The sequence below is a fragment of the Ahaetulla prasina genome, chromosome 3 (genome assembly GCF_028640845.1).
Source record: "Ahaetulla prasina isolate Xishuangbanna chromosome 3, ASM2864084v1, whole genome shotgun sequence".
NCBI lineage: Eukaryota > Metazoa > Chordata > Lepidosauria > Squamata > Colubridae > Ahaetulla > Ahaetulla prasina.
In genome coordinates this window covers 114838231-114863029 of record NC_080541.1, presented here as the reverse complement: position 1 = coordinate 114863029, position 24799 = coordinate 114838231, and the positions used below count along the sequence as shown (strand labels likewise).

General features: G+C 39.4%; 1 protein-coding gene across 3 annotated transcripts in view; it reads left to right on the top strand.

Moving 5' to 3' along the window:
- The window catches only part of LOC131196385 (5'-AMP-activated protein kinase subunit beta-2), a 69251-nt gene extending 45386 nt beyond the window's left edge, over positions 1 to 23865 (top strand). The window contains exons 8-9 of one of the 3 annotated variants that reach the window (XM_058179158.1): positions 22581 to 22649; positions 23090 to 23861. In XM_058179158.1, the coding sequence (XP_058035141.1) occupies positions 22581 to 22649; positions 23090 to 23173 (153 nt within the window). In that variant the 3' untranslated portion in view covers positions 23174 to 23861. Of the gene's footprint in view, positions 1 to 22580; positions 22650 to 23089 lie in introns of all 3 variants that reach the window. The other 2 variants (XM_058179157.1, XM_058179161.1) reach the window with 2 other exon arrangements.
- Positions 23866 to 24799: the final 934 nt, after the last annotated feature.

The following is a 24799-nucleotide window of genomic DNA, read 5'->3' as shown; positions in this document are numbered from 1 at the left end:
CTCCCAACTCCCAAACATTCAAACCTTTCTGGGAGATCTGCAAGAGACTGGGATTTTATGGGGGTAGGCAGACTCCATTCCATTGAATCTCCCTGTCAGCCTCCGCTTTAATTTAGTGTATTTCTCCTACTAGATTATCTGACTATTTTATTACCTTGTTAAAAGTTTGCTCTACTGATTGTCTTACATGCTTTATGGAGAAGGGGGGGGGGAGGTTTTCACTGTTCCCAGCGTCGGCTGACATTATATGTGGGGGAGAGGGGAAATGCCATTTTCAAAACCAGAGGTTTGAATTGTGTTGGCGTGTGAATGTAACGGCAGCTGCTGATTCCACATTCCATTCAGAAGATTGACAGAGGGAGAATATCGGAAGTGAAACTACACGTGGCTGAGGAGAAAGAAGACATTGGACTATTACTGTATGACCTCTAGTAGGGGGAGGGTTCAGGAGAGAATATGACTCTGGGGTTTTGATTTACTTCCAGTTCCAGCTTTGCTTCCACCGCATCCAGACTTGTATGATATAAATTACCAAATTCTTCAACATGATGAAGTTGGGTTTTTATTTTCTCAAACACTGATCTGGGGCAGGCTGACATTAAGCTGGAACTCACCCAAAATCAGTCATCCCAGATCACAACCAAGGGGACTGAAAACTTTTTTTTTCCCTTAACGATGTCGGAGCACGAATGCGAACCTAATGAGGAGCAGCTGGCAGACATCTCATCCCAGGACTATCATAGAGGAGTTGATAACGAATCTTTTCTGGGGAGAAAGCCAACCTCAGAAGATGAGCTGGAGGAGACAGGAGCAGCCTTGGCAGCCACAACGGACCCTCCCACATACTCAGAAATTTCTACAGAGTGGCTGGGGACACTGAAAAAACTACATAAAAAACTCTCTGCTTGGCAACAGGAGGAGGAAATTAAGGATAAATTACAAATTGCAAAAGCCGTCAGACTGTATCGTGAGGCAAAAGAGCGACAGAGAGAGCGTGAAAGGTATGAAGACCCCACCCAAAACCCCTGGGGGGATAGGGAGGATGTGGAAACAGAAATTTTGATGGCCACCGGGGAAACACCATACAGCAAAAATATTCAGGAAGAACGAGAGCCTGTGCTGCGTTCTCCAGGGGCCACAGATCTGGGTAGGGGTCAGGGGACCCCCACTGCACAAACGTTACCTCACAGGAAAAAAAACCCTAAACTTCCCCAAATTCCCAGAAAGTTTGATGGAGACCCTAAAGAAGTAGGCTTATTCCAGGCTATAGTGGACAGCCACATGCAAGAATGGGGCGAGGATTATTTGTCAGAAGCCTCTAAAGTGAGAAGCGTGACTCAAGTCTTGAGTGGGAGGGCGGCTTCCTGGTACGTGACCTTGTACCAAGTGGATTCCCCTCTCCTGAGGAACTACCACCATTTTATGGCAGCCCTGAGAATGAGATTTGAGGACCCCTTGGCAGAGCAAAAGGCCAAGATTCACATGATGTCCATCAGACAAGGGAAGAGACCAGTGACTGACTACAACCAAGAGTTCAGCGATCTGGCACCTCTCATGAGAGGGTGGTCGGAAGTGGCTCTTTTGGATTTATACAAAGACGGCCTAAACGGAGATCTATATAAATTGTGTAGAGCCCGAGCATCCACAACTACCCTGCATGGCTGGTACACCCTGGCAGCAGAAATGGAGATAGACCTAGCCAAGGACCGCCTGCGAAGCTATCGTAGTTGGAGGCAAACCCCAACTCAGTTCCTGAGGGAACCGACCAGAGATTCTGTTGCAGTGGAAAGTGGGAAGAAGAAACCCACGGGCTGTTTCAGATGTGGAAAAGAAGGCCACCGAGCCGCTGATTGTCGGGCGAAGCTGCCGCCAAAGGCGACCCCTAGTGGCAAAAAACCAATGGCGCAGGTGGAACCAAAATCGCGAGAGGTCGCAAAGAGTGGAACAGATGACGCAAAGAACGCTCCTCCCATCGAGAAGGAATTGGGACTCCGACCGGGTCAGATGACACCGAGCCATCTTCGGAATTGGATGAGGACCTCTTGGTGAGTTGGAAAGGGGGGCCCCTTACCGTTCCTGTACAACTGCATATCCCATCCTCAGGAATGCAAGGGGAAATGCTAGCCCTCTTAGACTCTGGGTGTACCCGATGTATCTTAAGCCCCGAGGTGGTGGAGAGAATGGAACTAAGACTAAAAACATTGAGCAGGCCCATAGCTTTCTGCCAACTAGATGGATCGATAGCGGGGGGAGGCCCAGCCCACTTTGTGACAGAGCCCATAGAGATGACCATAGATGACCATAAAGAAATCATAAACTTCATAGTTGCTCCAGGGATGGACCAACCTCTCGTGCTGGGTCTCTCGTGGCTCCGAAAATGGAACCCTAAAATAAACTGGAGAACAGGGGTGGTGCGACTCCGCACAAAGGCACAAAAGAAGAAGAACATAATTTCAAAAACCCCTGATCCTGATTGCCCTGAGAAACTAGGGGCAATGGTTGAGCGCCTAGAGGGGGAGGAAAAAATTCCTAAAGAGTACTGGGACCTACGAGAGGTTTTTAGTGAAAAGGCCTCTGACGTACTGCCTCCCCATAGGCCCACAGACTGTGCAATAGACATTCTACCAGGAGTGAAACTCCCGAAACCGAAATCTTACCCCATGACCCAAAAAGAATTAGGGGAATTACGGAACTTCATAGATAAAAATTTAGAACGAGGATTCATTCAACCGGCTAGGCCTCGGGTTGCAGCCCCAGTCATGTTCCGGGAAAGATGGCACCTTTCGCTTGATAGTTGACTATAGAAATCTGAACTGTGTGTGCGTGGAAAATGTATACCCCATGCCTCTTATGAAAGACATGCTCGCCCACTTAGCCAACGGAAAGTTCTTTACTAAACTGGACTTACGAGAAGCGTATTACAGAGTACGCATAAAGGAAGGGGATGAATGGAAAACAGCGTTCAATTGTCCCCTTGGTTGCTTTCAATTCCGAGTCTTACCATTTGGGTTGCAAGGGGCCCCAGCAGTTTTCATGCAACTAATAAATGAGGTTCTCCATGAACACTTGTTTAAAGGGGTTCTTGTTTATCTTGATGACATACTTATCTACACTGAAACCATGGAGGAGCATGTGAAGCTAGTAAGAGCAGTAGTTAAAAAATTGCTAGCTGCTGAACTTTATGCAAAATTGTCGAAATGTGAATTCCACCAATCAAAAATCGACTATCTGGGATACCGTATTTCCTCTGATGGCTTGGAGATGGACCCTGCCAAAGTCCGAGCAGTACTAGAGTGGGCACCTCCTCACACCCGCAAACAATTACAGAGCTTTCTGGGATTTGCTAATTTTTATCGTCAATTCATTCCCTCTTTTGCTGACATTGCCCTGCCAATCACCAATCTCCTCAAAACAAGAGGAAATACTAAACCCAAACCATCCTTACCACTGAAGTGGTCAATGGAGTGTCAGGCCGCTTTTGAGAAGTTGAAGCGATTGTTCGCCGCCGAGCCTGTCCTCAAGCACCCTGACATGGAATCCCCATTCGTGGTTCAAGCTGATGCTAGCGACGTAGCAGTTGGAGCAGTTTTACTCCAAACCAATGCTAAAGGTGAGCTACAACCATGTGCTTACACATCTCGTAAACTCACTGAAACAGAACAGAGATGGGCCATCTGGGAAAAGGAGGCTTTTGCAGTGCACTGGGCTCTCCAAACATGGAGACAATTCTTAGAGGGGGCCAAACACCCTTTTGAAGTATGGACTGATCATAAAAACTTAGAAGCCCTGAAAACTCCCAGAAAGCTATCACCAAAACAAGCTCGATGGACCCAATACTTTAACCGCTTTAATTTTGCCTTGCGCTACATTCCTGGGGGAAAGAACTTCCTCGCGGACGCCCTTTCCCGTTTACCTCAGTACAACAGTACTCGCAAGGAAGTAGCACGACCTATACTCCCAGTGCAACAGTTAGCAGCCCCGGCGATTACTCGTACCCAAGCTCATACCGATCCAATGTTACCAGACGACCTCACCAACTCGCTCAAGGAAGCCTTAAACAAAGATGACTGGTTCTTAGCCCATTCGCACGAGTGCACTCTTCGCGACGGACTAGCTTGGGTGGGAGCAAAGTTGTACGTGCCTGCATCTCTGAGAGAGGTCATACTTCTACGTTGTCATGATGCTAAAATGGCTGGCCATTTTGGATTCGTCAAAACCTTACACCTCCTGAAAAGACAGTTTTGGTGGCCAGGTCTTAAAAAAGACATTGAATCCTATATAGCAAGCTGTCCTGTTTGTGCATCAGCTAAAAGACCACCAGGGAAACCTCCTGGGTTGCTGCAAACAATAGCCCGTCCAGAAGCCCCATGGAAAGAAATTTCCATGGATTTCATAGTGGAATTACCTGAAAGTGGAGGAAATACAGTAATCTGGGTGGTTACTGACCTGTTCTCCAAACAAGTGCACTTTATCCCATGTTCCAAAATTCCTTCTTCAAAAACATTGGCAAAACTGTTTGTCCAACACATCTACAGACTCCATGGAGTTCCTAAACGAATAATCTCAGACAGAGGGGTGCAATTCACTTCTAAGTTTTGGAGAGAATTCTTGCGGTTGATAGGCCCCACCCAAGGTTTAAGCTCCTCCCATCATCCTCAGACTAATGGCGGCTGTGAACGCTCGAACTCAGTACTGGAACAATACTTACGATGTTACATTAACTATCAACAAGATAATTGGGCAGACTTATTACCATTTGCGGAAGTAGCTTACAATAATTCTGTTCATAGCAGCACTGGATTCACCCCATTTAAAATTGTCTCTGGTCAAGAATTTGTCCCCATTCCGAACTCCTGAACAAAACCATTGATTCCGTCCCTGGCTGAATGGATAGAACAATTGCAAAGTACATGGAAGATTACACGAAAAGCAATTGATGATGCTCATCACTCACACAAAAAACAAGCAGATAAAAAGAGAGCTCCTGAGAAAAAGTTCCAAGTAGGAGATAAAGTTTTCTTATCTACTAAATATTTACAAACAACTCAAAAATCTAAAAAACTTGGACCAAAATATGTGAAAATCATAAATCCGGTAACGGTCCAACTGGAACTACCTAAATCTCTCAAAAGAATTCACCCAGTTTTCCACGTTAGTTTGCTCAAACCTGAGCACACATCCCCCTTTAGACCAAATCCTACTAAGGCCCCTGTACCTATCCTCATCAACGGGGAAGAACATTTTGAAATTAAAGAAATTCTAGACTCTAGAAAACATAGAAATAAAATCCAATATCTAGTAGCATGGAAACACTTCCCTCTATCACAAGCTGAATGGGTTAACAAAGAAGATATGCAGGCCCCCAAAAAACTGGCACTATTTTATAACAAATATCCTGATAAACCCTAACTTTTCTTTTCTTTTCCAGCACTACCGTCCTTCTTTCGGAGGAGGGCCGAATGTCAGCCTCCACTTTAATTTAGTGTATTTCTCCTACTAGATTATCTGACTATTTTATTACCTTGTTAAAAGTTTGCTCTACTGATTGTCTTACATGCTTTATGGAGAAGGGGGGGGAGGTTTTCACTGTTCCCAGCGTCGGCTGACATTGTATGTGGGGGAGAGGGGAAATGCCATTTTCAAAACCAGAGGTTTGAATTGTGTTGGCGTGTGAATGTAACGGCAGCTGCTGATTCCACATTCCATTCAGAAGATTGACAGAGGGAGAATATCGGAAGTGAAACTACACGTGGCTGAGGAGAAAGAAGACATTAGACTATTACTGTATGACCTCTAGTAGGGGGAGGGTTCAGGAGAGAATATGACTCTGGGGTTTTGAATTACTTCCAGTTCCAGCTTTGCTTCCACCGCATCCAGACTTGTATGATATAAATTACCAAATTCTTCAACATGATGAAGTTGGGTTTTTATTTTCTCAAACACTGATCTGGGGCAGGCTGACACTCCCAATCCCCCGGGTCTTCTAGTTCTCCATTGTGTTTGGAAAGTAGGTTGGGGGAATTCCGCTCGCCTGGGAAAGCCACGCTCCTCCGGAGACCTCACCTCTGGCCCTCTTTCAGGCATTGGGTCGGAATGGCAACTTCTACAGGAATCAGATTCCTTGGGCCACGCTCCTAGTTCTCAAGCAGTTTCTGCAGCTTTGAGGCTCCGTACCATGTCTACCGATGGGGAGAATCTGATATCAATGAGTTCCTGAGCCTCTGGCCCTATTGCCCCCTCTAGGACTTCTTCTTCTTTCCTCTCCATTTTTTCACTGGGGTCTCACACCACCCCTCAGGGTTTTGGCAGATGCTGGGGTCCAGTTGCTAACTGCCCCCCAGGGAGGGGGGTGCCGCCATGATCAAAAGGCAGTTTCGGTTTAACGTCAATGTTCCAGAAAACCCCTCCTGCAGAAAAGACTCCAAAACCAACATCTTTCAAAGTTCTTTTACTAGCATAGGTAAACTGGCACAGTTGGAGGAAAACCAAAACTGGGGGTTCCGGTTCCTCCCTCAGTAACACAAACCCCAAAATCTCCACCCTCATGACCCCTCTGCCAGTCACATGCTCCAATCCTCAACTGTCCCATGTCGAAGCATCACTCCAGCCACTCCTCCAGATGCGAACCCAGCCTGACCTTGACCGGCAGAAAATGTTATTATGTCTAATCATCCCTTGCACTACCACTCTCCTCCCCTCCTTTCCCACAGAGGAGAATTGTGGCAGCGCACGGAAGCCTTCGGCCTAGTATGGCTTCCAAAGCTGACAATAGTTCCCATGTTATGAAATAGTCCGAAACTTCTTTTCCTTTAATTTTTAGGGTTAACCTATCCATTTCTGCACATTCCAGAATTTTTTTTATTATAATATCTTCTGCAGGGGTTTCTGGGTTTTTCCAACATTGCGCATATGCAATCCTAGCTGCTGTTAAGATGTGTAGAACCAAATATGTGCTACCCTTATTATAATTTCCTGGAAGCATGCCAAACAAAAATGTTTCAGGTTCCAGATTTATTTGTTGTCCTATCATATTTTCCAGCCATATATGTATGTTCTTCCAGTATTTTTTGGCTTTGGGGCATGTGATGTATGATAGTATGAACCTGGTGATAGTATGAGCCTGGTGTCTGATTGAATTTCCAACATTTAACCGATTTGTTTTTATAAATGTTCACTAATCTTGCAGGTGAGTAATGCCATCTGTAAAACATTTTATAGAGGTTTTCTTTGTATGCTGTTGACATTGTAAGTTTATGATTTCTATTCCATAATTTCTCCCACCTGTCCAAATCTATTGTATAGTCAAAATTCTTAGCCCAAATTATAATTCTTTACTTGTTCTTCTTCCAGTTTGTGAGTTAATAAGTAATTTTATATCCTCTTAATTAATTTTTCATCTGTTCCCATTAGAATCTGGTCTAGCTCATTTGGTTCGTTATAAAACCCATCTACCTGTCTTTTTTGTACCTGGATTGTATTTGCAACTGTGGCCACCATGATAAATCAATCTCTAATCTTTTTAATTCTTGTTTTGTTTTTAGTTCTCCCCTTTCGTTTAAAAGTCCTTGTATCTTAGAATTTTATCCATATTTATGACATTGGGATATATCCATGCCTCCATTATAGATAACTATACTGGCGCTTATAAATAGTGTTGTTGTTTAATTTTGGTCCATGCTAGCAGTAATGAATTTCTAATGAGATGCCTTTGAAGTAGCTGTGTATCTTGCCCTTCTCATACCATAAGAAGGCATGCAATCCCAGTTGCAGATCATGACCTTCCAATGTTAATAGCCTTATATTCCTCAAATTGACCCACTCTTTCACCCACGAAAGTGCCGATGCTTGGTAATATAACTCCCAATCCGGAAGACCAAAACCTCCTCTGCTTTTAAGATCTTGTAACAGTTTTAATTTTATTCTAGCCTTTTCCCCTTGCCATACAAATTTTAATACCAACTTATTTAAGTCTTCAAAATATTTCCCCCAATTTTATTGGAATCATCTGAAACAGGTATAATAATCTTGGCAGGATGTTCATCTTAATCATAGCTATTCTCCCCAATAGGGACAGTTGCAGGTTTTGCCAGTTTTCCAAATCTGTTTTAATTTGTGCTTTCAATTTGTTGTAATTGCCTTCTTTGAGAGTTACACATCTTGTCGTCAATTGGATCCCTAAGTATTTAACTTTTTTACAATTTGCGTATTCATTATTCTTGTAAATTCTCTTTTGCTTATCTGTAAAAACTTTAACCAATATTTTTGTTTTGTTTATTTTCAAATCTGCAACTGCCCCATATTCTTCTACCTTTGTAATTAATTTAGGTCCTGTTTCCTGTGGTGCATAAGAGCACCAGCGTGCCTAATGTTCCCTTTAAATTGTATTCATTTTAAGTATTCAATTCATGCTTATATTTATATATATTATATAATACGTACTCGACAAATAAAGAAATTAATTAATTAATAAACAAACAAACACCAAGTCATCGGCAAAAGCCTGTAACTTATACTTCTCCTTCTTAATTTTCATCTGTTCCCATTAGAATCTGGTCTAGCTCATTTGGTTCGTTATAAAACCCATCTACCTGTCTTTTTGTACCTGGATTGTATTTGCAACTGTGGCCACCATGATAAATCAATCTCTAATCTTTTTAATTCTTGTTTTGTTTTTAGTTCTCCCCTTTCGTTTAAAAGTCCTTGTATCTTAGAATTTTATCCATATTTATGACATTGGGATATATCCATGCCTCCATTATAGATAACTATACTGGCGCTTATAAATAGTGTTGTTGTTTAATTTTGGTCCATGCTAGCAGTAATGAATTTCTAATGAGATGCCTTTGAAGTAGCTGTGTATCTTGCCCTTCTCATACCATAAGAAGGCATGCAATCCCAGTTGCAGATCATGACCTTCCAATGTTAATAGCCTTATATTCCTCAAATTGACCCACTCTTTCACCCACGAAAGTGCCGATGCTTGGTAATATAACTCCCAATCCGAAGACCAAAACCTCCTCTGCTTTTAAGATCTTGTAACAGTTTTAATTTTATTCTAGCCTTTTCCCCTTGCCATACAAATTTTAATACCAACTTATTTAAGTCTTCAAAATATTTCCCCCAATTTTATTGGAATCATCTGAAACAGGTATAATAATCTTGGCAGGATGTTCATCTTAATCATAGCTATTCTCCCCAATAGGGACAGTTGCAGGTTTTGCCAGTTTTCCAAATCTGTTTTAATTTGTGCTTTCAATTTGTTGTAATTGCCTTCTTTGAGAGTTACACATCTTGTCGTCAATTGGATCCCTAAGTATTTAACTTTTTTACAATTTGCATATTCATTATTCTTGTAAATTCTCTTTTGCTTATCTGTAAAAACTTTAACCAATATTTTTGTTTTGTTTATTTTCAAATCTGCAACTGCCCCATATTCTTCTACCTTTGTAATTAATTTAGGTCCTGTTTCCTGTGGTGCATAAGAGCACCAGCGTGCCTAATGTTCCCTTTAAATTGTATTCATTTTAAGTATTCAATTCATGCTTATATTTATATATATTATATAATACGTACTCGACAAATAAAGAAATTAATTAATTAATAAACAAACAAACACCAAGTCATCGGCAAAAGCCTGTAACTTATACTTCTCCTTCTTAATTTTCATACCCTTTATTTCATTATCTTGTCGGATATTTCTGGCTAATACCTCTAAAGTCAATATGAATAGCAGTGGGGATAAGGGACAACCTTACCTTGTGCCTTTTGTTATGTTAAAATTCTCAGTGATGTCACCATTCATAATCACCTTTGCTGTTTGTCTATGATATAGTGTTTTGATCATATTGGTAAATTTCTCTCCAAAGTCCATATATTCTAATTGTGTAAACATGAACTGCCAATTCAAATTATCAAACGTTTTTTGTGCATCAAGAAAAATCATAGCCATCTGCTTTCCCGAGTGTGTCTCATAATATTCCAGTGTATTCAGGATCGTCCGCATATTATTTTTGATTTGCCTCTGAAGTAGGAAACTATTCTGATCCATGTGAATGAAGTCCTTTAAAAATCTTTTCAATCTTTCTACGATTATTGAGGTATAGATTTTGTAATCCGCATTTAACAATGATATCGGTCTGTAATTTTTTATTTGTAATAAATCGGAATCTTCTTTAGGTATCAATGTTATTATTACCTTTGTCCATGTTTTAGGGATATTTGCTTCCAACAATACTTCATTGTAGATTTCCAGCATGGATGGGCCTAAGATCTCTTGTAAGTGTTTATAAAATTCTATCAGTAGCCTATCTGGTCCTGGTTGTCTTGTTATTTTTTTTGCCTCTTGATTGCTTCTGTTAACTCTATCATTGTAATCCATCATTGTAATTCGCTATAGAACACTGCACACCAGAACAACTAGACACAAGAACAGTTTTTTCCCGAATGCCATCACTCTGCTAAACAAATAATTCCCTCAACACTGTCAAACTACTTACTAAATTTGCACTATTATTAATCTTCTCATCATTCCCATTATCCATCTCCTTCCACTTATGACTGTAACTTTGTTGCTTGTATCCTTACGATTTATACTGATATTGTTTCCTGATTGCTTATTTGTAGCCTATGACTATCATTAAGTGTTGTAAGTGTTGTACCTTGATGAAGGTATCTTTTCTTTTATGTACACTGAGAGCATATGCACCAAGACAAAGTCCTTGTGTGTCCAATCACACTTGGCCAATAAAATTCTATTCTATTCTATTTAACATTGTTTTCAGTTCATCCAGTACTTTTGGTAGGTTGACTTCTTCCATATATTGTTTAATTCTGTCTTCTGATATGTTTTCTTTACTATATAATTTTTCATAAAATTCTTTTATTATTTTTTTCTTGTCTTCATTTTTATGTCGAATTGTCTCGTCTTGAAACTTTTGTATCAGTTTCTTTCTCTTTTTTGAGTCTAAATGCCAACCATCTCCTGGCTTGTTTGCATTTTCAAAGAAATTTTGTTTAGCTGCCTTAATTTTTTGTGCCAGTTCCTCTTTCTGTAAGATATTTAATTTATGTTTTACTAGTTCCATTTGATTTTTGCCATTTCTTTTTTGCGGGTCTTTCTGTAGTTCCGATTCTAATATTTTATATTCTTCTTCTAGTTCCTTTCCTCTCTCCTTCTTTTCCCTATTTTTCCTTCCTATATAAGAGATCAGTAACCCCCTGGAATATGCCTTGGCAGTATCTCATACATTTTGCAGGGACATTTCTCCATTTTTATTTTCTTTGAAAAAGAATTCCATTTCCTTTATGAAAGAAAATATTGACTGTTTTAGTGTCCATCTTGATTTTCTTGTTTGACCTTTCCACTTTACTTTTATTGGGTTATGGTGTGCCCAAGTATTTGACTCCACATCTACTTCTTGCAGTTCCAGTGACATCCATGTCATGTCAGTTCTCGACCATGATTTATGCATATTTGAATAGAAAGTATATTGTTTTTTCTCTGGTTGTATTTCCCTCCAAGCATCTTTAATTTCTAATTCCTCCATTATTTTAAAAAAATTCTTTAATAATGTCCTCCTTGCCTTTTGATTTGTTTTGCAACTTTTATGGCCTAATTTTGCATCAACAATTGCATTGAAGTCTCCCACAATACAAATGTTATCGTATTCTATTTCTGCAATTTTCTTGTGTGGTTGATCATAAAACACTTCTTGATTAGTATTTGGTGCATATATATTACTATTAATAATGTCTGTTTATAATAGATCATTACTTCCACTATCAAAATTCTTCCTTCTTTATCTTTATAAATTTGTTTTGATTCTTTGGATTCTTTGATATAGAGGGGCACCCCTCTTTTTTTCTGCTCTACCAGTGAGACATATAGCTTCCCCATTTTAGGGTTTTCCAATTGTTTATAGTGGTCCTTTTTAATATGTACTTCCTGGAAACAGATCAGATCTAAGTTCAATTTTTTTAGTTTATTGAAAAAGATTTTCCTTTTCATTGCCGAATTCAATCCATTAACATTGACTGACATTAAAGTAGTTTCTTCTCCCATCTTTTTACTTGTAGATTGTTCTTGTGGTTCTTATTTCTCTCTTTTCTTTAACTCTAGCTTCTTCCCATTCTGCTCTTTCTCTTTGCTCCTTTTATTCCTTTTAGCTATAATGGTTCCTCTTCAACCAATACTTCTTGGCTCTTATCACCTATTTTCTCCTTTCTCCTTCTCTTCCTCCATTCCAAAGTATTGTTCATCAAATTCAATCACCTTATCTATTGAGTCTAACCTATATCTTTCTTCATGCCAAGTCACCAATAGACCTTCAGGTATCAGCCACCTAAAATGTATCTCATATTTGATCAATTTTCTTGCCAGAAATTGGTATTCTCTTCTTATGTCTCACTTTCTTCTCGGTATCAGTTTTAGAATCATTTCTCATTATCATTATTTCTTTGTACATCATTGGTTTTCCTCTAGCTTTCTGAAGTATTTCCATTCCATTTGTGTTTTTTTTTTCAGGAACCAAATGTGTACTTCTCTGAGGAGTCTATACCTCCTTACAGCCTGTATGGACCTGATAGGCTTCATCCATCTCTGATAATGCCTCCTCCTTACTCACTTCCAAGACTTCAGCCAACAACTCTGCCATTTTTTACTTTTATTTATTTATTTATTTTATTTTGTCACACAGTATATATAAGCATAATTATGTAATGACTATACAATATATAAGCATATATATAAGTATGAGTATGTAATAACAATATTAATTGGATATAACAAAGGAAACAGTAGGACAGGAACGGTAGGCACGCTTGTGCTCTTATGCATGCCCTCTTAGATATGGGGTGAGGTCAATAGTAAACAGTTTTTGGTTGAATCTTTGGAGATTTTGGGAAGAGACCACAGAGTCAGGTAGTTTATTCCAAGCATTAACAACTCTGTTACTGAAATCATATTTTCTGCAATCAAGATTGGAGCGGTTAACATTAAGCTTAAATCTATTGTGTGCTCCTGTATTGTTGCAATTGAAGCTGAAGTAGTCTTCGACAGGAAGGACATTGTAATAGATGATTTTATGAGTTAAACTCAGATTATGTCGAAGGTGGCGAAGTTCTAAATTTTCTAAACCCAGGATTTCAAGTCTGGTGGCATAAGGTATTTTGTTGTATTCAGAGGAGTGGAGAACTCTTCTTGTAAAATATTTCTGGACACGTTCAATTGTATTGATGTCAGAAATGCAGTATGGGTTCTAGACAGTCGAGCTGTATTCAAGAATTGGTCTAGCAAATGTTTTATATGCTCTGGTTAGTAGTGTAGTGTTTTTGGAGAAGAAGCTATGCAAGATTAGGTTTACAACTCTTAAAGTCTTTTTTGCGATGAAATTGCAGTGGGCTTTGGCACTTAGATCATTTGATATAAAAACTCCAAGGTCTTTAACAGGGTGGTGGTCATCTGTAAGGTAATGTCCATCAAGCTTGTACTTAGTGTTTAGGTTCTTTTTTCCAATATGTAAGACTGAGCATTTGCTGGTTGAGATTTGGAGTTGCCAAGTTTTAGACCATTCAGATACAAAGTCAAGGTCTTTTTGAAGGGTAGTTGTATTGTTGGTGGTGTTAAATAATTTGACGTCATCAGCAAAAAGAACACAATCACTTGCAATATGGTCACAGAGATCATTAATGTATAATATGAAGAGTGCTGGTCCAAGAACGCTGCCTTGGGGAATGCCACTTTTGACAGGAACTGTTCTGTTTCCCTCCCCCAATACTCCCAAGAAAGAGTCCGTCAAAGGCCTTTTCTTTTTCTTTATTTACATAGATAAATGTCCTGGCCACGTCTACCCACGGGCCTGCCAAGTTTCTGGAGATAACGAGGAAATTATAGATAAGGCCAGAATTACTCACAAATATATTCTTCCCTCCATTGATACAGTTTGCCCGCGCAAATTCATTGCTTTGTCCAAGACAAAAAACCAGGAAGTCCCGCCTCCTATTTATAGTCTCTGCAGATGTCACTCCATGACAATCATTACTTGGCTTTATCCCAACGCTGCTTCTGCTGCGCGCGCCGGTCACGTCTGCGCAGTCTTGCATCACTCCAAAACTGTTCTTGGGGCATTGCCAAATCAGAAGAAGGCTCCAGAGAATCAGGCCTTGCCAGCCCCTCCTCCTCCCTTTGAGTGGGTGCCAGGGAGGGAGAGGGCTCAAGAGAAGCAGGCTTGCCAGGTCTTCTCCCTCACTTTCTGAATCATCCGAGTCCAGGAGTCCGGGTCCAGGAACCTGGGTCACAACAGGAACAGGATTTGATAGAGCATTGCCAATTTTGACCATTTCTTGTCTGTTTGACAGGAAAGCTGTTATCCAATTGTGGAGGGGTCCTGAGATGCCGTAGGATTTTAGTTTTAGGAAAAGTTTATCATGTACTACTGAATCAAAAGCTTTACAGAAGTCTATGTAGATTGCATCTATTGCTTTGCCCTGATCAAGATTTGTAGTCCATATGTTTTTGCAGTGAAGAAGTTGTAAGTTACATGATAATTTTTTTCTGAAACCAAATTGTTTATTAGAGAGTAGGTTGTTTGTTTCTAGGTGGAGGGTAATGGATTGGTTGATGATAGATTCCATTACTTTGCAGGTGACGCAGCATAGAGAGATTGGTCTGTAATTTTCAACTAGGCTGGGGTCTCCTTTTTTGAAGACTGGGATGACCATGGCTAGTGACCAAAGTTTGGGAAGGGAGCTGGTCATGAAAGCTTTTTCAAAGATTATGCTTAGGGGTTCTGCTATATTAGTGGAAAGTTTTTTTTAAGAAGTATGCACGTAGTCCATCAGGTCCAATAGATAGGGATGGTTTCAGTTTGCGAAGAGCTTTTTCAACATTATCTTCTGTGAAGTCTATATGTGTTCAATCGTTATACTTATTGTTGGTACGATTGGGGAATGTTGGGTATGAGCCACTACTGTTAACAAAGACTGAGCAATAGAATGTGTTAAAGAGGTTTGCTTTAACTGTTTCATCATTATATTCTTTGCCGTTAGATTCTTTTAGTGGTGGGATGGACTCGAGTCTTTAAATTTGTTGTTCACAAAATTATAAATAGCACGATTGGAATTTGTGCGCAGAAGGTCTTCTTGCTTGGTGTGGTAATTGGTGCATTCAGTTTTTATTTGGTTGCATATATTTCTGTAGCAGTTTTTGAAATTTGCTACATAGCCCTTTTTGTTTCTTCTCCAGAGGGATTTTTTTTTGGATTGCAGCTTTTTTATTGATATGGGTAATTTGTTTTTTTTTATTTTGATGGTGGTTTGTGGTATGTAACGTTTAATGATTATATAGACTTCAAGTAGGAAAATTCTATAGTTGTCTTCAGCAGTAATACAGGTTGAGAACAGATTTTGCCAGTCAAGAGATGAGAGGTCGTTGTTTATAAGGTCATAGTTGGCTTTTTTGAAATTGTAGTTTGGAATACTATTATTATGACGATTTATGTAAGGTTGTATATTGAGACAAAAGTCTATCATGCTGTGGTCGCTGTTGGAAAAGGGTTCTCTTATTTGTAGTCCATAAATTGAGTTTGTGTTGTTACAGAAGATGAGGTTGAGGCAGTTGTTGAGTCTTGTATTATTAGTTACTAGCTGTTCAAGACCTAGGTTTCCCCTTTCTCATCTTCTATATTTTGAAATCTTAGAAAGAATTCAGCTTTTTCCGTCTCCAGGGATATTATCAAGGCATCCAGGCTCTTGTCCACCTGAGTTAATCTCTGGTCCATTTCCACCACTTTTTTTTTTGTTTGTTCTGATTTTTCCTCTACTTTTTTCATTCTTTCTTCATTCTTTATCATTATTTGTTGGATGTTTTCCACTTTTTTCCATTTTTTGTCTTCTTTCGTGTAGTTTGGTCATTGACTCCTGTATTGATTGGAACATTGCTTTTGTTTCTGTCTGCATTGCATTTTCTGCACTAGATAATTATCCAAGGATCTCTAGCTTGCCAGACTTGGGGCAAGATGGTGTTGCTGAGGGATTCAAAGTAGTTTTCTTCATCTTTCAATATTAATACATAAAATAGGCAATAGTTTCACAACACAGTCCCAATTATTCCAATATTCCCTCCCAGCTGTCACCCAACTGCAGTAAACTTTTTGTAACACTCTCACTACCAAATTCCTCTATCCATCTTAGTAACACTTCTGTCCAAATAGTCCATAATGTTCAGTTCAAGAGTACCTTTAAGTATAATTTTTCACCCTTCTTCTTTACTTTTTTCCCACAATATTGTGTAGAAATTATATAGAAATCAAATATAAATATGAATATTATGTTTCCTAAAGTCCACAGGGTCCAAAATATGTCTTTCACAAATTTTGTAAGGCAAACCAAAATGCCTCTCACAAGTCGTCTTTGATCCTTCTTCTCTTCCTCTTTGGTGAATAGGCTATCAAAGTTTATTTGTAATCCACTTAGGCCCACATATGACGCCAACAATCATTCACAGGGTGTCCCATGAGTTTTTGTATAACTATTTTAATTTCTTTTTTTCTTCTCCTTCTACAATTGTAATATCAAAAATTAATTAAATTCCATCAATATAATTTATAATCCAGTTCAATTTGGCAAGTCTTTATAGGTTCCTAACTTCTAAGTTTTAAAAGTCTTGAAGGAAAGCAGGAAAAAACAAAAGAAGGGGGGAGTCCAAAGATGTTCTAGTCAAAATGTTTCCAGTACCAGACTGTTTACATTTATTATCAGCTAAACCCTAGAGTTGGCAATGACTAGCACGTATGTGCGAGGGGAACCTTTACCTTTAAAGCCAGAGAGCTACTGATTTTTCAGTCATAGCTCTTCCACTCTCTGCTCCAGCCGTCCAGACTAAACAAATTGCAGGTGTCAGAAGATTGTTGTTTTCATTTACTGTAATAATTTTCTGTACTCCACAACTCAAGGTCATGTCTATTCAGAAGTCCTTTATCTCTTTAAACACTTTATCTGCCAGCCAGTACTAGTAGATGGCACTCTTATTCAATTTCCTCTATTTTAATTCTGTCACTTCTTGATTTAAATTTAAAGCTTAAAGCTTTTCTTTTTTACAATCAAAAGTTTTCTGATTTTAATAAAAAGGGGACTACAGAGCTAAATAAAACCTTAGTCTCTTCTTTCTATCTCTTCCACATTTTTTGTAGCAAAATAGTAAACTTTTCTATGTCTTCTTTATTAATGACTAAAAGCCTCTTCGCTGCGAAGTCTAGAGGTGGAAAGTTTAAAATACCACCTCCTATTCTTTAGTCTCACTCTCTACCATATTTTTCAGAGTATAAGACGCACCTTTTTACCCCCCAAAAGAGGGTGAAAATCTGGGTGCGATTTACAGTCCTAATGTCCACCCATCCACTGGCCGTCATCCTTTGGACATTTTCGAGCAGTTCTAGGTAGCGGGGATCTGGGTCGGGGAACACACTTCTTCAGGACAGTCTGGGAGAGGGAATCTGCCTGGTGGCTTTAGTGAATCTGCCCGGTGGCGTTAGTGAACATGGCAGGCCCCACGGTTGACAGCTGGTCACTCCTCTGGCCGCCCAGCGGGCAGCTCAGGGCAGACCAGACAATGGTTGTGAAGACTTCACTCCCCAGCAATGTGAGCCACCACCACTGCCTAAGCCCTCTCCACGCCTAGGAGCCAAGCCGAGCAGGAGCCCCTAAAGTGAAACATCCATCCTTTCCAGCCACCGCTGCCCGTTGGCCGGGTTCCCCCATGCAATTCTCAGAGCCGTGTTTCAGGTGGCAGTCAGTTCCCCTGCAATGTGCAGTGGGGAACTGGGAACCATTTTGGATTTGGGGAGGGGATCGCAGTGCTGCCGCCTGTAAATGCTTTCCTTCCCATTACACATTGCACCCTCGTCCTCCTTCTCAGCAGACTCATCTTCTCTTTCCTCCTGGCCAGATCCACTGCCTGAAACATGATGCACTTTTTTTGCCTCTGCACACCCCATTTTTGGAATTGGGAAGGCAATCACAAGTCTGCTGCCCGAAAATGCTTTCCTTTGGAATCAGGATAGATTCCAAAGACAGCTTTCCTTCCCGATTCCAAAGGAAAACATTTTTGGGTGGCAGACCCGCAATCCCCTTCCCAATTCCAAAAATGGGGTGTGCAGAGGCAAAAAAAGTGCATCGTATTTCAGGCAGTGGATCTGGCTAGGAGGAAAGAGAAGGTGAATCTGCTGAGAAGGAGGACGAGTGTGCATGGCTCTGCAATGTGCAACAGGAAGGAAATCATTTTCAGGCAGCAGCGCTGCGATCCCCTTTCCAAATCCAAAATGGATCCCGGTTCCCCACTGCACATTGCAGGGGAACTGGCTGCCAGCTGAAACACAGCTCTGAGAATTGCATGGGGGAATCGGGCCAACAGGCAGCGGTGGCTGGAAAGGAGGGATGTTTCACTTTATGGGCTCCCACTTGGCTGCTGGGCATTGAGAGGGCTTAGGCGGTGGCGGCTCCTCACATTGCTGGGGAGTGAAGTCATCACGGCCATTGTCTGCCCTGAGCTGCCCGCTGGGCGGCCAGAGGGGTGATCAGCCGAAAAATACGGTAAATCCAAATTGAGGGAGAGCCAAGTCTTTTATTTTGAAGCTGAGGTCAGAAAAATCTCACCTAGAACAAACACACCGTTAGGCAATCTTCTTTTAACTTTCCGGTCTGGCTGCTGGAGCTTCTTCTTTTTTTTATTGAAAAAGTTTTACAAAAAATTTTACCGCTTAATTCCCCCCCACCCTCCTCCCTCTCCCCTCCCCCTCCCCTCCACCCTTCCCCCCACCCCACCCCCAGGACTTCCCAGAGCAGAATACAAGCTATTGCATCTATCAGTCATAAGCTAAATTACACCAATAAACCATAATCCATAATCTCTCCTCTCCCTTTGAAGCCTTAACTCCCCTTTCCCTTATAAACAAGTACATTAATACAATACAATTCTTACAATCACTCTTAAACTATTTAACACTTCAATCTAAAATTTGATTTAAATGTAATCAGTCCAATTTTCCATTCTGGTGCATATCTTTCTTGTAGATTCTTTGAGTACATTAAAGTTTCTGTTTTCTTTCTTAAGTCCATTAAAATTAGTCCAATCAGCAGTGCTGCATCTTCCAATATATCAGTAACGAAAGTCCAACTACCAACATTAAATTGAAAGTCAATTTAGGCCTTATTATTCTTCAAAATAATGTTTTATGTAATCCACCAAATTTATAATTCTGTCACGCTTATTAACAAATAATATCATTTTTCAATCCTTAATACTCCATCTCTTATTCTATTTTTATCATTACCTTATTTAACCCCAAATCAAATTTTATCCTAAGTAATTTACAATACTACAATCACACAAATATTTAAATTATAAATTCAAACAAATACCATTTAAATTTAATCCAGATTCTTCCCCATATGTCCATCACTTTATATCAAACCTTCAAATTATTAATTCAAACAATACCATTTACATTTAATCCTAATTATTCCCCATATTTTCATCCCTATAAATTACCAGATATTTTATAACCATTTTTCATACATTCCCTAATGAAATATTTCTTTCTATTTTTATCAGGACTCTCCCAGATCAAATAATACAATTATTAACAATTCAATCATATATAAACCAATAACCTCACATTATAAATCCAAACAAATACAAATAATTTTTTTACAAATTCCCAATAACTATTCTTACAAAAACCATATATAAATTAACCTTTCTTCTTATATTATATTCAATTTCAATTATAATTTATTCTTTCCCATAAGAAAAAACTCTTTTGGCATAGCGCCGCTTTTTATTTCCTCTCTGTACCTTTTTAGTAATTACTTCGCCTATTTTTCCTACTATTTCTTCTTCAGCAATTACAGGCCCCTCTTTACCTTGTATTTGTTTTACTTCCTTCTCCCACCCTTTTGCCTTCTCACCTATTCTCATTTTAGCTTTTAACAATAAAGGATTTCCAGCCTCTAATACATTAGTATAAAAGTCTCTTGCTTTGAGAACTGTACTAAGACAAAACTTTCTCCTTTATAATTCACTGTTAATCCAGCTGGAACATCCTATCTATATTGTATCTGATGTTTCCTAAGTTCTTCCACCAAAAAGACAAACTCCTTTCTATTTCTTAACATTTTAGAAGGAATTTCTTTCATCACTAATACATCCAACAAGAAAGACACAGACTTCAGAGGATAACTAGAACTGCAGAAAAAATAATTGCTACCAACTTGCCTTCCATTGAGGACCTGTATCAAGAAGAGGGCCGTGAAAATATTTACAGATCCCTCACATCCTGGACATAAACTGTTTCAACTCCTACCCTCAAAACGACACTTATAGAGCACTGAACACCAGAACAACTAGACACAAGAACAGTTTTTTCCTGAATGCCATCACTCTGCTAAACAAATAATTCCCTCAACACTGTCAACTATTTACTAAATCTGCACTACTATTAATCTTCTCATCGTTCCCATCACCAATCTCTTATATTGATCATAATTTGTGTTGTAAATGTTGTACCTTGATGAAGGTATCTTTTCTTTTATGTACACTGAGAGCATATGCACCAAGACAAATTCCTTGTGTGTCCAATCACACTTGGCCAATAAAAAATTCTATTCTATTCTATTCTATTCTATTCTATTCTATTCTATTCTATTCTATTCTATTCTATTCTATTCTATTCTATTCTATTCTATTTTGTCCTAATATTTGAATTTTATTTTTATAAAATGCTTGTAAAATTCCATTCCTAATCTTGTTTGTGAAATAAATCACAACGTCTCTTGGTAGCTGCCTTTGTCTAGCAATCCACGAGTTAACTCGATAAATTTTTTCGATATGAACTTCAAAATCTACTGGATACTCTCCATTTATGCCTGTAAAAGCCTATACAAAAATCTCTTTTAAATTCTCCTGCTTATTTTCCTTCAATCCTCTAACACTCAAAGCATACTCCATCAATTTATATTGCAATATAACAATTTCCTCATCCGCCCTGTCCATTTTACTCTGAACTTCCTCTATTTTATTTTCCAGATTCAAGTTAAGTTGATTATTCTGGGTTTCCTCTATTTTCATTTCCGAGTTCAAATCAGCTTGATCGATTTCTTCTATTTTTTCATCCAACTGAATCATATTTTCTCCAATACATTGCAATGCTGCCAGCACACTTTCATTCATATTATTCCAAGGTTCCATCTTATTTTTAAGTTCCAAGATTGCTTTTTCCATTCTCTCTATTTTGTTTCACAGATTGAAATTAGTTTGATTATTCTGAACCTCTTCTATCTTTTTTTCCAAATTCAAATTAACTTGATCAATTTCTTCCATTCTTTCCTCCAAACAGATCATCTTTTTTGAAAAACATTGAGCTACGACCCCACTCTTTCAGTCATATCTTTATTCTGAACTTCTAATGTGTTTTTAAGTTGCAATATTTCTTTTTCAATTTTACTAAATTTTTGGTAGCAGCTGTGGATGCGGCGTTTTGCTCTGCCTTCTGCAGAGGCGTCCTGGATCTAGAGCTTCCCCGAGCTTGGGAGGGAGCCCTCGCCCTCAAGTCTCCAGTATCATTCCAGGGGCTTCCCGGGGGGCTCTACCTCAGCTCGGTTGCTCACCTCTTCACCTGGGGGAGAGGTTTCCGAGCCGTCAGACAGCTGATTTACGCTGTCTGAGTGGCTCTACAGATCACAGGGCTGGCAGTCTAAAAAAGACCGCCATCAACGACGCGGCACCACAGAAAGTCCCTCTGCTGGAGCTTCTGATAGCGCGTAATGGCTATCTATCACTCCTAGCTGGTCTGAGAGGTTTTTCTCTACTCCACAGAGATTTGCAAACTCCCTGTGGTTCGCAGAGTGTTCTCTCTTCTTCACCAATCCCTACAGGGTTGTCTAGGGTTTCTATAGACCCCTGGGCAGGGGTGTTTTGATGTTTTCCACAGAGCCTTGTGGCGTTTCGTCGTATTACCTCGGCACTAGCCATGCCTTCGCCTCTGCTTGATTGTTTTAAAGGGAGATTCAGGTTAATGTCGGGGTTCCAAGTAATACCCCCCAAAAAATCAAAATTCTGAGGCAGGCATATTCCTCAGAGTACAGATTTATTAGACATGTCATATTGGCACATCGGGGAAACCCAAATCTAAAGTCCCTCGGGTTTCCCCCTAGTAAAAAATACATTTTTTCTCCTCCTGCCCCTTCAGACCATCACATGGCCCAATCAAGTCACAGTCCAAAGTTCTTCTGGACTCGTGTCCTGCCTTTTCAAACCTGGTAGGAATGTCTTTGCTTCTCAGGGGAAATAATTTTATTTTAGTTACAAAGCCCTCGCTATCTCTACCTCCCGTTCCTGTTCCCACAGCTTGCGCAGCCACCACTGTGGCAGCCCTGAAGATGCCAAGGAAAATGGCTGACACTATGCCTACCTATGGTGATATGTGTGTAAGATATTTTTTCATAAATGTCCAGATTGAAATGGTGTTTTGACAGATAATTAATGAACAGGAAATAGTTGCATGATGAGAGTCCTGTATTTCTTTCAGTGTGATCCAGCCCTCTTGCCAGAGCCAAACCATGTGATGCTAAACCACCTCTATGCACTCTCCATTAAGGTAATCTAATGTTGTCTGTTCTTATCGTACTCTACCACATCTTGTTGTATTTGCACACGTCACTCTCTCTACATAAGAGTAGAAGAAATTGACTTTTTGTCCAATTCAACATTTCAGATTTCCAAGTAGGATGGAAATGCTTGTAGAGAAACCAAAATGTAAAATTTCAGTAATGCCTGAGGCTTTTAGCTTCTCTCCTTCTTGTGGGTTGTTTTGCATTGGTGCCATGGATACCCCATGATTGTTTCCTCTCGGTTTCCCAGAAGGAGGCATCTTGTATATATTATTCTCCACTCCCTTTATTTTAAAAATTTGGGAGAGAGGTAGAAAATGAAATCACACATATGAAATACTTTCCAGTATGCATGAGTCTGTTTCCTCCATAATAATTACTGTTGAGTGTCATTCTTCTTTAGCTACTCTTGTGTTTTCTCCCATAGGATGGCATCATGGTGCTTAGTGCCACCCATCGCTACAAGAAGAAATATGTCACCACTCTTCTTTACAAGCCTATTGGAGTCTGATTCCTGCATATTTCCATAGAGATTCAAGGACTCTTGCTTTTTCTGAATATGATAGAATACCAGTGGCATGAGGATGAGTAGTCAGCTTCCAGATTATTTTATCAGACACAAAGGTTTGGATAACTCAGCTGTTATTCTGATTTTTCAACACAATGAAGTTCTTCATTCCCATATGGCTAGAACAAACAACTTGATAAAGCTACTGAAATTAAGTTGTGGGTGTATTATTATTATTATATCTTATATATTGCAAACTGTGAGGTTGGCTTCTTCCTGAAACAAGAAGACTTGCCTTGCAATCTTCCCTTCCACATTTAAAGAGAAAGAAAGTTCAGTGCCACCCTCTTTTCAAATCATATTACCATTGTATAGTCTCCTAATACAGAGACCATGTATCTTTAAATATGGAACAGCTCTGTTACTCAAGTATCAAAAGTCTCTTCTAGCAGGAAATTTTGGCCTAGTAAAGTAGAATTGCTATTATGTTTTCAGTATCTACTGTTGTAAAGCTTTTCTAATGTTTGCCATTTGTGGGTGCTAATTAAGTGTGACAAGACCCAGTACTGAACTGCTTGGGTAGCCGTTCAGTAGCAGCTTTATACCAGTGAAAGGCACTACATTCAACTGTCTCTTCTGAATAAATAGAAAAAAAATTAAGATTTTTCATCTTTACTAAGTCACATCTCAAGGCTTATTATAGAGGAAGCAAATGGGATCAAGTCCTTAATAAACATGACTTTCACACATCCAAATAGAATTACTGTCAAAAATGTTCAAAGTTCCTCATTTAAGACAACTTAGAAATAAGATACCATCACTGATGGTTTTAAAAGTGGCTTCCCACAGGGTTTCCCTCTCCTAGAATAGGTTATCTCTCAAGGCCTTCAAGCTAATTTCAGGCTTAAAACTTACCTTAAAGGCTCTTGACTTGGTTCTCAAGAGAATGGCAATGGTTTTCGATCATACGAAAAGACTTTTTTTTTTAGGAGGCAGTAATAGGCCTGTTTATACTGAGAATAAGAAAAAGCTGATGCCATTCATGAGCCAGTTTCCTATCTGTAAATCCAAACAGGGTTCTTTTAAATGCTGGTGGAAATAATAATCAAAGAAAGAAATGAATTGGGCTAAACACCTCTTGTTATCAAGCCAAGACTACACTTGCCAAGAATATTTTGAAGTCATAGTCATAGTAATTTGAAGCAAGGTAGCTACACTAATAAAAACAATGTAATAATAATTAAAGATATTGGAATATCTACAAGAAATACCATTTGCCTGCAAGCAAGTATTGCGGGAGCCACAAAATAGACAAAATAATAGAAATTTAAGACGCTAAAGTGTTCTGGGACTTTAGAATTCAGACAAACACCTGCCATATAACAAACTAGGCTTAACAGTTGTTGATAAGAAACACAAAAAAGTCTGGATAGTAAACATTGCAATACCTGAAGACAGCAGAATAGAAGACAAAGAATTGGAGAAAATCACAAAATAGAAAGATCTGCAAACAGAAGTAGAACGACTGTGGCAGGAGAAAGCAATATTATTATCCATAGTAATAGGCACCTTGGGCACACTCTCAACACATTGGAGCACCATTTCAACACCATTGACTTTGACAGAATC